The following is a 15,794-nucleotide window of genomic DNA, read 5'->3' as shown; positions in this document are numbered from 1 at the left end:
TTGTACAGTGTAGCTGAGAAGTTAGGTATTAAAATTTTGACTTTGGCATGACTTCAACCATGATGTTGCAGTAACGTGGTTTCTACTAGTTAATTTCATAAGAAAGTGATTCCAAGTTGAAATGCATGTTATGCATTTATTTGAATGTGTAATCAGGAAGTAAGTGCCTCTCTTTGGAGTGTTTCTGAATAGCAGCAGGGCACACTTGAATTAGTAAGGAAAATGAGAACATGAATATGTGTGGTACTTTAACTTTTTTTTTTAATCCATTCTGTTGGCTGGAAAAAGAAATTTCAAAGCTCCTTTCTTTACCCTCAGGGGATGGGGAAGGGTGTAGGTTGAGAGTTTTTCTAGGTTCTCTCTAAACTGATTCAGATAGGCTTATAGTATTTAAATAACATCATATTAAATGTTTATTTCCTGGGTGATTTTCAAAAGATAACAGTTTTGTAGATTAAAAATGGCACCCCAGGAAAGTTCTCTTAAAGCATCTGTCAGGAATTCTTTGAATCATTGTCAATTTTTCTATAATTATGGAGTTATCATCCATGGAGTCTGTTGTTTTTGCCAAATATCCCCCGTTGATGAATAGAAAGGTGAAGGTAGAGAGAATTAAATGTTTTTATTCAGGTTCATCCTCATGTCACAGGGCATGTGGGTTATGCTAAATATATACCACCATTTGGTTCTTTCCCATAAGGACTAAGTTATGAAATCTGTTATTCTTTGCAACTATATTGCCAGTTTATCTTCATTGGCAAGTGTGGAAAATGTCTTATTTTATTACCAGATCATGGAAAGTGAACTAAAAAATTTGGGGAGTTGGGGGAAGGGAGGGGACCAGGTTGGGGAATGAGCATTAATTCTTGATTGTCTTGAAGTTAGCAGATAATTTTGTGAAGCCTTGGTCCTGACAGTTTATTATTTTGTAAATGAAAGTTAGTGGGGTGCTAGCCCGGTGGCGTAGTGGTTGGTTTCCTGCCCTCTGTTTCAGCAGCCTGGGGTTCGTGAGTTCAGATCCCAGGCGCAGACCTATACACCACTCATCAAGCCATGCTGTGGCAGCATCACATGTATAAAGTGGAGGAAGATCGACACAGTTGTTAGCTCTGGGACACTCTTCCTCAAGCAAAAAGAGGAAGATTGGCAACAGATGTTCTCTCAGGGCCAATCTTCCTCACAAAAAAACAAAAAAAAGAAAAGAAAAGAAAAAGAGAGTAAGTTAGTGGAATGATGAAGAGATAAGAACAATTATATCACTTTGATGAGATCCCTTAATCAGATATATTTAATAGAATTTGGTATAAAGTAGGTTTATCAGTGGAGCTAACGCACTAAAAAAGTGATTTCAAGAATTAAGAATCCATGATAAGGAAGTTTTAGGTCTTCAAATCTAGGGCTGTGTGTTTTTTACTTTTTACTGTGTAAAAAGATGCCAAGCTGTTAAGTACAGGGTGGTTTACAGCAGACTTACCTGTGATGTTGGTTGCTTACTCTTTTATTTTTCTTCCTCTGGCTACTCCTTGGCTATAATTAAAGGCATTTTAAAAAAATAAAAGTTAGCGGTCGGCCCAGTGGCACAGTGGTTAAGTCTGCTCATTCCACTTTGGTGGCCCGGGGTTCACCAGTTTGGATCCTGGGTGTGGACATGGCACTACTTTGCAAGCCATGCTGTGGTAGGCATCCCACATATAAAGTAGAGGAAGATGGGCACGGATGTTAGCTCAGGGCCAGTCTTCCTCAGCAAAAAGAGGAGCATTGGCAGCAGTTAGCTCAGGGCTAATCTTCCTCAAAAAAATAAATAAATAAAAATAAAAGTTAATTTTCTGCAATGAACATGTTTTTGATAGTAAAAGCAAAAAGAAGAAAATAAAAATCAGCTATACTTTTGTTAACCAGAAATGAAACCAGTGGTTAGCATTTTGGTGTAGACCCTTCTAATTTGTTTTCTATGAATATACTACTCATGTGGGTGGAAATATGTTTTGCTTGATTGTGTCATTTACTTTTTTCACTTAATGGATCCTGACCATCTTTCAGTGTCATTAACTAGTCTACAACATAATTTTTAATGGCTGAATAATGTCTTCTAAAGAGTAACATGATTTAAGGAGGTTATTTTGAACCAGAAAAACTAAAGATTTGTTTTTAATATTGTTATGGCCAGAGTCTCATTGCTTTTCAAAAATTTGAAAGCAGTGTGGTAAATAGGACAGTTTTTTATTTTAAAGACTAAAGGCTGCCATTGTTAACAAGTATATTATGAGATATTTGAGAAGAGAAAACTTTAGACGTTTAAAATGATTTTGAGATAAAGAGATCAAAGTGATTCGATCAGGATCCTCTGGGAAATCAGTGGGAGAGGGGGAATTTTAATTCCCCATATGGCCATGAAATTGATCCTGAAATGAATAAATAATTTTAACATGTTTAAGATGGTAAGTGGCTTTTAACTCTTATCCTGGAAGCTTCTGTCATTTTGACGCAGGGCTGTTTGCTGGTCCTCAAAATCATATTCAGGTGGATATCTTAAAATATCTTTCTCGGTTGGATTTGGCAATTGATAACAACCAGTATGCTCTCATAAAACATTCTCTTTAAGAAAATGTCTGCTTAAGGTCTCTGTATAATAGTGGAATTTCTCCTGCAGCAACTAAACAAAAAATAATGACAGTGAGACTGGGGCTGCAGATGCCTCCTTATTTTGTCACTTGGCTTACCCGTATTTTGGATGAACCTCTTAAAATAGCTGTTTTCACAAAGCTTTTATATTTCATAATGTATGCTAATTTTACTTTTTTCTTTTTGCAGCGACACAAGTTGCCATGGGATTTTTATACCTTAGAAAAAACTTTGGTATATAGACTTTTTTTGAGTGCTTTAGGTTATTCCTTTCTAGGAAAACCCCAAGTTTTATGTCTCAGAGACATGAATTAAAGATATTTTATCTTTAATTTTTTTAATCTTTATTTTATTTTATTTGATCATTTAAAACCTTTTTCTTTAAAAGTATACTCATTATAGAAAGTTTAAAAAAAACCAAACAGCAGAAAATAATCACCCATCAGGCTATATGCCACCTTGTAGAATGCCACCTCTGTTGATACCTTCGTATGTGTTGATTTAGTCTCCCCATCCCACCTCCAGGATAAACACATGGTGATCTTTATTCTCATTGTTCAGTGAAGCTTATCTATCTGCTTCTATTTATTTCTTCTATTATCTGTTTAAGGTCGAAATTAAAAAAAAATTTTCATTAATAAAGCCACCTTGAGGGGTGAATTATTTAATTTACAAAAGATAAACCATTTTCCTCTGCTGGGCTGGCAAAGTTTTTGTCTTTTTCTGGACCTAAAGGTAGAAAAAGTTTTGACCAAGGAATATATTAGAAGTACCCTTAGTATTTTTTTAGGGAAGATATGACTTTGCTCTATCTGTTGGGTCTTCTTGGAGGACTTTTGAAGGCTGTAGACATATTTCCATAGCTAGATTTCTGAGGACTCGGGACCCTCTGCTATGGCATTGTGGTTGGGAGCCGTTCTTGTAGTATGGCATGGGGATTTTGGAATGTGAAGTTGTAAATCGAATAGGTGAGGGAGATGACCAGTTCCTAAAAACTGGAAGGAAACTTGGATTGGCTTAATTCCCTGCCTTTATAAAAATAGATGAAAAACTAAGGCCCAGCAAGGGGAGCTAAGTCAAGCTTTGTAGCTGTTACCACAAAAAGACTGGTTTTTACTGCTTTCTGCACTATGAAAGTTGGAGTGAAGGATCTTCCCCATTCACTGCTTCAGCATTACAAGGTAAAAGACAGTTTTTCCCCATCCTTTGGGAAACTTGATAGCATGACTTTATTTTTTTTATTTTTTGGTGAGGAAGATTGGCCCTGAACTAACATCTGTTGCCAATCTTCCTCTTTTTGCTTGAGGAAGATTGTCTCTGAGCTAACATCTAGATGTGGCAGTCTTCCTCTCTTTTGTATGTGGGATGCCACCACAGCATAGTCTGATGAGTGGTGCATAGGTCTGCACCTGGGATCTGAACCTGTGAACCCTAGGACGCTGAAGTGGAGTGTGCGAACTTAACCACTACTCCACTGGGCTGGCCTGCATGACTTTATTTTTAAAAACATAAGAAACAGTTGGTGTATGAACAACGACCACGTTCTGAGTAGGTTTAAGAATTGGAGAAATTAAATGGGAAAGTGGAAGGGGCACAAAGTATTTGCTGAGTTTTGCATTTATTACCTCATTTAATTTTCTAAACAACCTGTTGAGGTAGGAGATGGTATTCTCATTTTACAGAAGAGAAATCAGAGGTAGAGGTGAAGCAACCCAAAGTCACACAGCTGCCAAATAGTGAAGTTGGGATTCAGACCCAGTTGCAATACTTTGTTTTATCTATACCAGATAGTCTTCTGAGGGGATAGTGTATATTCATTAACATTACTTGTAATAAATATTCTTGTTTTAAAGGAGCACCATAGTAGAGCTCATGTTTCCTAGGCTCAGGTTAAAAAAGAAAAACCAAGCCTTCTCTTTTTCTATTTTTACTGTCTATCTGTCTGTCTCTCTCATTCACACATGAACAGACACCCCCAAACACACCCACATACACTTTTAGCCTGTCTTTTCCTTATAACTTCATAAAAAGTTGCTTTGCTGTGAAGGAAATTTACTGAAGATATTCGATGCTTCAGAAGGGCCTTGATCTTGTTCTGTTCTAACGTAGAACTGTGGGGTTTTAGGTTTACTTCCTCTACAGGAGCCCTTTGTCCTTTTTATTTTTTTTTTCTTTTGAGGAAGATTAGCCCTGAGCTAACATCTGCTGCCAATCCTCCTCTTTTTGCTGAGGAAGACTGGCCCTGAGCTAACATCCATGCCCATCTTCCTCTAATTTATACATGGGACGCCTACCACAGCATGGCTTTTTGCCAAGCAGCACCATGTCCGCACCCAGGATTGGAACCCTGGGCCTCCGAGAAGCTGAACGTGCACACTTAACCGCTGCGCCACTGGCCGGCCCTGCCCTTTGTCCTTGTTTTGAACTCCAGATGTTAACTTTTTCCCCCCGACCTTAGTTAGGGGAAAATGCCAGGGGATCGGCATGTTGACAGATCTAATTTCGTGGCAGATGGAACAGTAGTAGTGGATTCTCTCAAGTTTCATCTCCTTTATATCTTAGTTAATACCGGCTGTGGTGTAGTTGACTGGAGACAAACCTGGGACAACACTGGAAGACCCAGTTATATTCTCAGACTTTATGCTGACCACGTGACCTTGAACTGGTTGCCTGTCTGCCTCAGTTTTCCCAGTTTGCTTTTTTGTGTGTGGAAAGAGTACTTTTGATAACTCTTTTAAGTATGCTCTATAAACTGACAGTTTTATTGTTTTTAAAGAATTCTTGATTCTTTTTTGTATTTTTTTAAAACTTATTAAACATCTCAAGTCAATCTTAGTGTCATCTTCCTTTTGCAGAGGTGACCATTCAGCAGAAGCTAGAGGACCTTCTTTTTAGCTAGTGGCTTATTTGCATATTTGGTCATATTTTTGTGAGTAGAGAAAATTTGAACATTTTAATCCATCGTACAATATGTTTCTGATGTATTTTTTCATTACTAGTAGCATATATTAGCCATGAAGTTGAAGATTTGCCATTATGGCTATGAGCTAAAAGAGATTAAGGTAGATATAAATATATTTAATTTGCTTTGCTTCCCTTCTGGTTCCACTTATTTGCTGTCATTTGCCTTGATATTGTTTTGGAATGCTAAAATCGTGCTAGCTGTGGAAGGCATGAGACTGCTTAAGAAGAACCTGGGTGGGAGTGAGAATTTAGAAGGAAGTGGAGGTTATGGTGAAAAGAGAGATTAGAGTTGGTGAAAAGTTGGGGGATTAGTATAGTGAGATTAAGTGATTAAAAGTAAATTTAAAATTATCTACAAGAATTTTCACTTTTTTATTTGGATGTAGGCCAATCATTGAAGAGTTTTGATTCATTTGGGTGGACTATAGTTTTAAGCATCTACTTTTAAGTTTATCCTGTTCAGCCTAATTTGGGCCTTTACCTCTGCCCACAGTTCTTTCATTTACCTCAGACGAAGTCCCTTTTTCATTTCCCATAGCAGCTGATTGAGAGTCTCTCCCACTCTCCTCAAACCCACATTTCCATTTCCTCACTGCTCAGTTTTTAGGAGATCCTCACTTATGGCTTCTGAGAAAATGAGATTCTCCAACACTGCTAAGCTTCGTATTCCCTGGAAGCCTCTTGCTACCTCTGCGTTCACTTCTCATCTGAGAACAAGAACTTCTCCTCTTATGGCTCTCACTTCTCTCGTGGTCCTGATTATGTGTGTTCTTCTCTGTGACCTGGAATCTCTTTATGTCTTTAGTGTCTTTTTGCCTCCCTCTCCCCCTCAATGTATCCAGTAGTGATAATAGATAGTATGGGAGTGCAGGCACTGTTCTGAGCACTCCGCTGAATATTTGATTTCATCTCTGCAGCAACCCTGGGAGGTAGATAACAAACCGTCTTCACTTTGCACGGTTCCAGTGTACACAAGTTTCCATAACCACAGTTTTTAAATAACACCGGTCCCTCAATAACCTGGTTCAAATTTTAGTTACTATGGTATGTTAACTGTGAGTGATGGCATAAAGTACAGACTTTTGCTGCTAGTGCTTAAATATACAAATCACTGCATTCTAACAGATGTGCATCATGATCACTGACCAGTCATGTCCCTTCTTTCAAGATCTGAAGGTGACTGGTCACTGCAACTATTCACTTGATCCAAAGTGTGTAGTTGTGTTGTCTTGTCTCCCAATGATAAACCCACGTGAAGCATTTTACAAAAAGTGATCACGGAAAGAGGGAATTCATTGAAAGAGGGAATTCAGTAACAAATATGAAAGTGCAGCAGAGAAACAAAAGGTGGTACTCCTGGAATTTAAGTTTGAATAGAATGTAAATGAAGTTATAGAGGAAATAGCTGCCTGTGGAAATGTTGACACTGCTGGGTTTGAGACTCTAGATATGTAGTCAGAGGAACTTAGTGAAGGCAAACTTATTGACATAAATGAGGAAAGTGGTTATAATGAAAAGGGTGATGATGTCCAAGAGGAAGTGATGTTGTCAAAATCTTCACATTAAAGGAACTTGTGGAGATATTTCATGACATTGAAAGTCCAAAGGATAAAACGTTGAAAACTGATCCAAACTTAGGAAGAAATATTCCAATTTGCTGAGGGATAGAGAAGATGCTGTCTCTGTATCCTAAGTTAAATGTTGAAGAAGGCAAGCCTTGTTCAAAAACTACTTTTGAGTAGTTTTCTTATGAAGAAATGAAACACTTTAATTCTCAGTATTCTTAATGTTTTAAGTTACAGTGTATTAGATAAATATTAGTTGTACTGTTCATTTCCGTGTACATTTATAATCAGCAGTAAAGGAGCTTTTAACCTTTTGACAAAATTTTAAAGGTCACAGGACAATTGTAGTTTTTCCCATTGATGGTTAAGGTTACTTTGCACTGGTTCAGCTTCTGTGGTCATTTTTACAGACCGTACTACTGTGCAAAGTGAGGATTACCTGTTAATACACCTCTTTTGTACAACTGTGGAAAAGGAGACCTATTCAGTGGTGAAGCTGCAGTTTCTGTTAAGTTCATGATCCTACTCTCTTCCATTATACTCCTGCCCTTATAGACACACACACACAAACATACCCACACCCCCAGAGAAAAATTTCGTTGTGGGCCTTTTGACTTTTCCTCTTGAAAGAATTGGTTTTGAAAGTCTTATTTCTGACTTGTTCTGTTACACTTGAAATCTGGCTTTTGCACCTCCCATGAAGCTGCTCCTCTTTATTCCCTTTGTGCCAGCCACACTGGCTTCCTTGGCCTTCCAAGATCGTTTTAGTGTGCATGTGCCCTAGGGTCTTGGACTTGGTGTTTCCTCTGCCTGGAACGTTTTCTTGAGATAGCCGCATTGCTCCTGTGCTTCCTTTTTGAAGACTTTCCTCGAGTGGTATCTTTTTGATGAGGCCTGCCTTGATCCCCCTGTTTTATTTTATTTATTTTTTATTTTTTCTCCTTATCATTAATATTTATTTTTTATTGGGTAACATTGATTTGTAACATTATATAAATTTCAGATGTGTATCATTATGTTTTAATTTTTGTGTAGACTACATCATGTTTTTGCCACTACCCAAAGACTAATTACCATCCATCATCATACACGTGTGCCCAGTCACACCTTTTGCCCTCCTCCCTCACCCCTTCCCCTCTGGTAACCACCAGTCTAATCTCTGTATCTATGTGTGTGTGTGTGTGTGTGTTTGTTGTTGTTATTGTTTTTGTCTTCTACTTATGAGTGAGATCATATGGTATTTGACCTTCTCCGTCCGACTTGGGTCCATCCATGTTGTGGTAAATGGCAAGATTTCATTTTTTTTTTTTATAGCTGAGTAGTATTCCATTGTGTATATATATCATGTCTTCTTTATCTGTTTTTCCCTTGATGAGCGCTTAGGTTGTTTCCAAGTCTTGGCTATTGTGAATAATGCTTCAGTGAACATAGGGGTGCCTATATTTTTACTCATTCATGTTTTCATGTTCTTTGGATAAATTACCCAGAAGTGGAATGGCTGGATCATATGGTAGGTCTATTCTTAATTTTTTTAAAAAAAATTTTTATTGAGTTAATAATAGGTTACAATCTTGTGAAATTTCAGTTGTACATTATTGTCTGTCAGTTGTGTTGTAGGTACACCCCTTCTCCCTTTGTGCCCACCCCCCACACCCCCCCCTTTCCCCTGGTAGCCACTAATCTGTTCTCTTTGTCCACATGTTTAAATTCCTCATATGAGTGGAGTCATACAGAGATTGTCCTTTTCTGTCTGGCTTATTTCACGTAACATAATTCCCTCAAGGTCCATCCATATTGTTGCAAATGGGATGATTTTGTTCTTTTTTTACGGCCGAGTAGTATTCCATTGTATATACGTACCACATCTTCTTTATCCATTCATCTGTTGATGGGCACTTAGGTTGCTTCCATGTCTTGGCTGTTGTAAATAATGCTGTAATGAACATTGGGGTGCATGGGACTTTTGGAATTGCTGACTTCAAGCTCTTTGGATAGATACCGAGTAGTAGGATAGCTGAATCGTATGGTATTTCTATTTTTAATTTTTTGAGGAATCTCCATACTGTTTTCCATAGTGGCTGCACCAGTTTGCATTCCCACCAGCAGTGTATGAGAGTTTCTTTTTCTCCACACCCTCCGCAACACTTGTTATTTCTTGTCTTGTTAATTATAAACATTTTAATGGGTGTGAGGTGATGTCTCATTGTAGTTTTGATATACATTTCCCTAATAATTAGTGGTGTTGAAGATCTTTTCACATACCTGTTGGCCATCTGTGTATCTTCTTCAGAAAAATGTGTTCAAATCTTTTGCTCATTTTTAAATTGGGTTGTTTGTTGTTTTTGTTGTTGAGATGTATGAGTTCTTTATATATTTTGGATATTAGCCCCTTATTGGATATATGGTTTGCAAATATCTTCTCTCAATTGTTAGGTTATCTTTTCATTTTGTTGATGGTTTCCTTTGCTGTGCAGAAACTTTGTAGGTTTTTGTAGGTTTTTTTTCCCCCTGAGGAAGATTTGCCCTGAACTAACATCTGTGCCAGTCTTCCTCTTTTTTCCTTGTGGGTTGCTGTCATAGCACAGCTGCCTCTGAGTGGTATAGGTCTGTGCCCGGAAACTGAACCCAGGCTGCTAAACCAGAATGTGCTGAACTTAACCACTAGGCCATGGGGCTGGTCCCCAGAAGCTTTTTAGTTTGATGTAGTCTCATCTGTTTGTTTTTTCTTTTGTTTCTCTTGCCTGGTCAGACATGGTATTTGAAAATATGCTGCTAAGACTGATGTCAAAGAGTGTACTGCCTATATTTTCTTCTAGAAATTTTATGGTTTCAGGTCTTACATTTAAGTCTTTAATCCATTTTGAGTTAATTTTTGTGTGTGGTGTAAGATAACAGTCTACTTTCATTCTTCTGCATGTGGCTGTCCAATTTTCCCAGCACCATTTATTGAAGAGATTTTCCTTCCTCCATTGTATGTTCTTGGCTCCTTTGTTTAAGATTAGCTGTCCATAGATGTGTGGATTTATTTCTGGTCTGTTGATTCTGTTCCGCTGATCCATCTGTTTTTGTGCCAGTACCACGATGTTTTGATTACTATAGCTTTATAGTATATTTTGAAATCAGGGAGTGTGATACATCCAGCTTTGTTCTTGTTTTTCAGGATTCCTTTGGCTTTTGGGGGGTCTTTTCTTGTTCCATTTACATTTTAGAATTCTTTGTTCTATTTCTGTGGAAAAATGTCAGAACTTTGGTAGGAATTGCATTGAATCTGTAGGCTGCTTTAGGAAGTATGGACATTGTAACTATGTTAATTCTTTCAGTCCAAGAGCATGGAATAACTTTCCATTTCTTTGTGTCTTCTTCAGTTTCTTTCAACAATGTTTCATAGTTTTCAGTGTTCAGGTCTTTCACCTGTGGTTAAATTTATTCCTAGGTATTTTATTCTTTTTGTTGCGATTATATTCTTAATTTCTCTGTCTGCTACTTCATTGTTAGTGAAATACAACTGATTTTTATATGTTGATTTTGTATACTGCAACTTTACTGTATTCATTTACTATTTCTAAGAGTTTTTTTTTTTTTTTTTTTAAGATTTTCTTTTTCCTTTTTCTCCCAAAGCCCCCCAGTACATAGTTGTGTATTCTCAGTTGTAGGTCCCTCCAGCCGTGGCATGTGGGATGCTGCCTCAGCATGGCTTGATGAGCAGTGTCATCTCCGTTCCCAGGATCAAACCGGTGAAACCCTGGGCCGCCGAAGCAGAGGACACAAACTCAACTGCTCGGCTGGCCCCCTCTAAGAGTTTTTTGATGGATTCTTTACGGTTTTCTGTATATAATCGTCTTGGCAGCCTTGTTGAAAATTAATTGACTATCTTTCTGGATTCTCAATTCTGTTCTATTGATCTGTGTGTGTGCATTTGATTTTGTTGACCAGTTTTCTCTTGGAAATTCTTGTCTTCTTGTTTTTGACAGTTTGTCATCTGGGTTCTCTTTGTTTCTCTTGTCACAGTCTTCCTCCCCTTACTCCTAAATTCACAGTCTCAGGGGCTCCGGTTTTCTTAAATCTTCCCCAATTCGTGTGTACCCGTATAGTGCTCTGGCCCTCTTCTCTGTCTCAGGGCAACCCTAGCTTGAAACCTTTAAATAATCTTCGATGGTTTCTTTTCCGTCACTCTTCATAATCAACGGTTATTATATCATTTTATCCCTGCCTTTATAATTTACTACTGTTCTTTCCTGGACTCTTCACTGTGGCTTTCTGACCTGGCTCTGTGGTCAGGTTTATTGTATGTACTTTTGTTAGGTTAATCCTGTGTGTCTATGACTTTGACTTCCCTCTTTGGCTCAGGGATTTTTCTTCGTACTCTGTTCATGGTCTTTCCATCCTCATCTTCCCCTTCTGTACACATCCCTCGCCTCACAATTAGACTAGAGAACTCAGTCACCAAACATGCCTTCTTATTGTATACCCCAGCTTGATAAGTGGTTCTAGAGTATAAGCATTTGTATTACAAATCCTGGCTCTACCATTTACTTTTAAGTGACTGTGATTAAGTTAGTTAACCTGTCTAAGTTTTAGTTGTTTCATTTGTAAAGAGAGGCTAATACAACCTACTTTCTGGGCAGCTCATACGTTTAAGTAAAATATGTATAGTGCCATAGAATGGACATTTAATAAATGTTGGATATTATTATGTTGCTGTTTGTTTTGCTTGAGGTGCTAACTCTCCTGTCAACGATCTTTCCTATCATTTGAGGGCACAGTCCATTTTAGAGTACCATGTCTTTCATAAAACTGTTGCTGGCATTTCACTTCTTCTCCAAACTGGTTTTTAGTGCTTCCTCCTTTGAAACCATATGTGGTAGTGTGTGCCCTTCATACAGCTTGTATGTTAAAATGCCACATAATTTCTGTATGATCACATTCCTCTTTTCTGGATTATAAACCATTTGAAAGCAGGGATAGTCTTGTTTAGCTTTGTATTCCTGGCAGTGGATTTGGTTGGTTGTTTTAGTGTGTAGCAAGCTCTTAATAAATAGGTGAAATTCTCTTTATTGTATAAGGCACTATCTCTTGTTTAATGTTAATATTAATACTGTGTAAGGCAAATTTTTTTTTCTGCAAGACTTTGAGACAAATTCTTCCATGAGTAAATAGCTTTTCCTACTATCTTCCCATAGTACCGTGTCTACAGGGCTATTGCAATTCTGATTGCATTGCAGTACTCCCTAATTTGTGAAGCCTTTGAGTACAGGTGCCTTGTCTCAATCAGCTTGTGTGTGTGTGTGTGTGTGTGTGTATGTGTGTATGTGTAAGAGTGGCCCTGAGCTAACATGTGTTGCCAATCCTCCTTTTTCTACTTGAGGAGGATTATTGCTGAGCAAATGTGTGTGCTGATCTTCCTCTGATTTGTATGTGGGATACCACCACAGCATGGCTTGATGAGCAGTGTGTATGTCTGTGCCTGGGATCTGAACCTGTGAACTCTGGGCTGATGAAGTGGCACATGCGAACCTAACTACTATGCCCCTGGACTGGCCCCATTAACCAGCTTTTAATTGTTTGCTTGTCTCTCTTCCTCCCTCCATAGAGCTCCATGAGGACATGGGCTGTTTCTTGTGCACCGTATCACTGATGCCTAATATAGTCTTTGATGTATGGTGGTGCTCAAATATTTGTTGAATGAATGCATGAGTTCCATCTTTTTATTTTTTTAAAATTTTTTTCGAGGAAGATTAGCCCTGAGCTAACATCTGTGCCCATCTTCCTCTACTTTATATATGGGACGCCTACCACAGCGTGGCTTGCCATGCGATGCCATGCCTGCACCTGGGATCTGAACTGGCGAACCCCGGGCCACCGAATTGAAACATGTGCACCTAACTGCTGCGCCACCAGGCTGGTCCCGAGTTCTATCTTTTTGAGTATCATACGAGAACACTTTTAATGTTATGTATTCACATAGTAGTTGCCATATGTCTGTATCTTCCCATGTCTGTATCTTAGATCCAGGAAAAACATTTAACTATAAAATACTTCATTGTGAGTTATTTCTGACTTGACAAATACGCAGAGCTTGTCTTTACTCTTAGTACTATATGGTGCTTCTAAGCCTAATTAATATATGAATCTGAGGGTGAATTTAACGTTTTTTTCCCTCTAAGCTCATATTCTGCAACTAAATTAGCTAGGAGAAATTGGTTAGGTTTCTTCAGAAGTAGCTAGGCTTCTTGAGCATACATTTGTGGAAGAGATGAGGGGGTGAATGGCCGTTAGGCTTTAATCTGAAGTGGACACATTTAGTCAAGGGAAGGAGTAATTGCTTTTCCAGAAATCCAAAGATAGTCCGCATACGGGCACTGTCACTGTAACTGGTGGAACAGACAAAGCCCTTGCCCTTCAGCTGCTTCCAGCTATAAGAAAAGAGGGAGAGGAGGCACCTTAAATGATTATTAATAGAAACAAATGAACAAAAGTATAAGTTATTTTACAAGTCTCTAGGAAATGTTATAAATAAATTCTTAGCATTGTTGAACTCAGGATTGTATGAGCTGGATAGTCCTAATAACTGTAGTAAAATGTATATTTTTTTAGCTTAAATTTTTTAAATTATGCATATAGTACCTGTTCACTATAGAAAATGTTTTTATAAGTACAGAACAATGTAAAGAGTCATATTGTAATCTGGTATAACTGTTATTTGCCTTTTGACTGCAATCTTTTTTCTTTTTTTAAAACACAGACTACGTCATTTATAGTTTTGTCTTTTTTCTGCTTAAGAGTTCAAAATAAGTCAACATTTTTCATTTTAATATTTGCATAATCAATTACAGGCTATACCATAATTTAACTAGATACTTACTGTTGAGCATTTGAGCTGTAGACAGTGTTTTACTATGAGGAAAATGAATGAGCCAGTGACTGAACTCGGTCTTTTCACATACCAGTGAGTCTCTCTTAGACCTGCACACATTAGATAGTGGGGTATTAATGAAGTGTGGTGGTCCTACATAATGGTTGCTGTATTTCTGTATCATTCTGTGGATGTGAGGGTAGGTTGCCTTAGATCCATTTTTTCTCCCACTTAAGTCTTGGGTTTTTTTTCCTTAGGATACATATAATGCTCCTTTTTGGAAAGGAGTATTATTAGATCAATGGAAAGAAGTATTCTTAAGGCTCTTAACATATAGTGCCAAATCACTTTCCAGATACTGTGCTTTGACCAGCAATATAGGAGGGTACTTTTCCTAGTGACAGCAATAAAACAAACTAAAGAAAAACAACAACAATATAAAAACCCTTAAACTAAATTCTGTGCATGAAACATACAAAGTTTAAACTATTTTTATCTTTTTAAATGTAGACCACTTATTTGCTTCATTCCTGAGTTTGTTTTGTCATTCTGTAAAACAGGTGATTTGATGAAGAGTGCTGCGGGAGAGTTTGCAGATGATCCTTGCTCTTCTGTGAAGCGTGGCAACATGGTTCGGGCAGCTCGAGCTTTGCTCTCTGCTGTTACCCGGCTGCTTATTTTGGCTGACATGGCAGATGTCTACAAATTACTTGTTCAGCTGAAAGTTGTAAGTACAGGCCTGTGTCTGTAATTTGTTCTCTCTATCGTAGTGAGGCTGCTGTTGGCCATACTTAGTTCAGCATTCCTCAGGATTTGGTTTAGTTTTCAGCTTGGTTTACCTAAATGGATTGGTAGTGTTTTTGTTTAATTTCCATTTACTCTTCTATTCCAAGTGTACATCATGCTGGCTTGTGAGCCTGTGTTGTCTTGGTTCTAATGAAGAACTTGTAGCAGAGGTTTTGTTTTGACTCCTTCCCTTTCTGCAGTAGTGATTAAACATTTCCATGTACCAGTAGAGTTCCAGAGTTGAGAAACCCAGATGTGTTAAATTGTATCCTTTTAGATAAAAGTCAATATAATACTGTCCTTCCCACCTCCTATAAAGCTCCAATGTAATAGCTGCTCAAATATTTGAGGGCCATGTAAACTCAAGAGAAAGTTCGGATTGCTATTTGAGTAGCTGTTAAAAGGAATAAAAAAATTCTAGATTGTCTTTATATACAGACTTGCTTAGAATTTTTATTTTTGGGGTTATGTTTTATAGGTGGAAGATGGTATCTTAAAACTGAGGAATGCTGGCACTGAACAAGACTTAGGCATACAGTATAAAGCCCTGAAACCTGAAGTGGACAAGCTGAACATTATGGCAGCCAAAAGACAACAGGTAAAGCTATGATTCAGGGATGTAGTAAAGTTGTTTATATTATTATCGAGTGGGAAAAATCCATTTTACCTAAGTTTTCTGAAGGTACCAATACCTCCCTCTGCCAATATAGTCCCATTAAAACACTTAATTTATGAAGTATCCTTTCAGTGTTGTTAATAAAGGTGTAATTAAGTTGCATTCATGTTATGCTTTATTTTAATTCTTGTGAAAATTTTAAGGAGCTTGGCAGTTTGCAGTAGTGTCTGGAAAGGTTGCTTGGCTTTCACTATGTACATTCAAAGATTAACTTGAGTTGGTGGTGGAGTTTAATTCAGATTTTTAAAAACCTTAAACCAGTTAAAACATACTGGAATTACTTTTATATTAGAAAGTATCTCACTCCTCCCCCCATATTTCGTCACTT

The 15,794-nt window shown here is 37.8% G+C and overlaps 1 protein-coding gene across 15 annotated transcripts in view; it reads left to right on the top strand.

Annotated features, from left to right (window-relative positions):
* CTNNA1 (catenin alpha 1) overlaps window positions 1-15,794 on the top strand; it is a 313,987-nt gene that overhangs the window by 181,355 nt on the left and 116,838 nt on the right. For all 15 annotated transcript variants that reach the window (XM_070570709.1, XM_070570717.1, XM_008520797.2 and 12 more), the window contains 2 exons: window positions 14,565-14,731; window positions 15,269-15,388. In XM_070570709.1, the coding sequence (XP_070426810.1) occupies window positions 14,565-14,731; window positions 15,269-15,388 (287 nt within the window). The remainder of the gene's footprint in view (window positions 1-14,564; window positions 14,732-15,268; window positions 15,389-15,794) is intronic.

Source organism: Equus przewalskii, chromosome 13 (genome assembly GCF_037783145.1).
Source record: "Equus przewalskii isolate Varuska chromosome 13, EquPr2, whole genome shotgun sequence".
NCBI classification, from domain to species: domain Eukaryota; kingdom Metazoa; phylum Chordata; class Mammalia; order Perissodactyla; family Equidae; genus Equus; species Equus przewalskii.
Note: the sequence above shows the minus strand (reverse complement) of the source record. Positions and strands in the feature narration are given on the sequence as shown.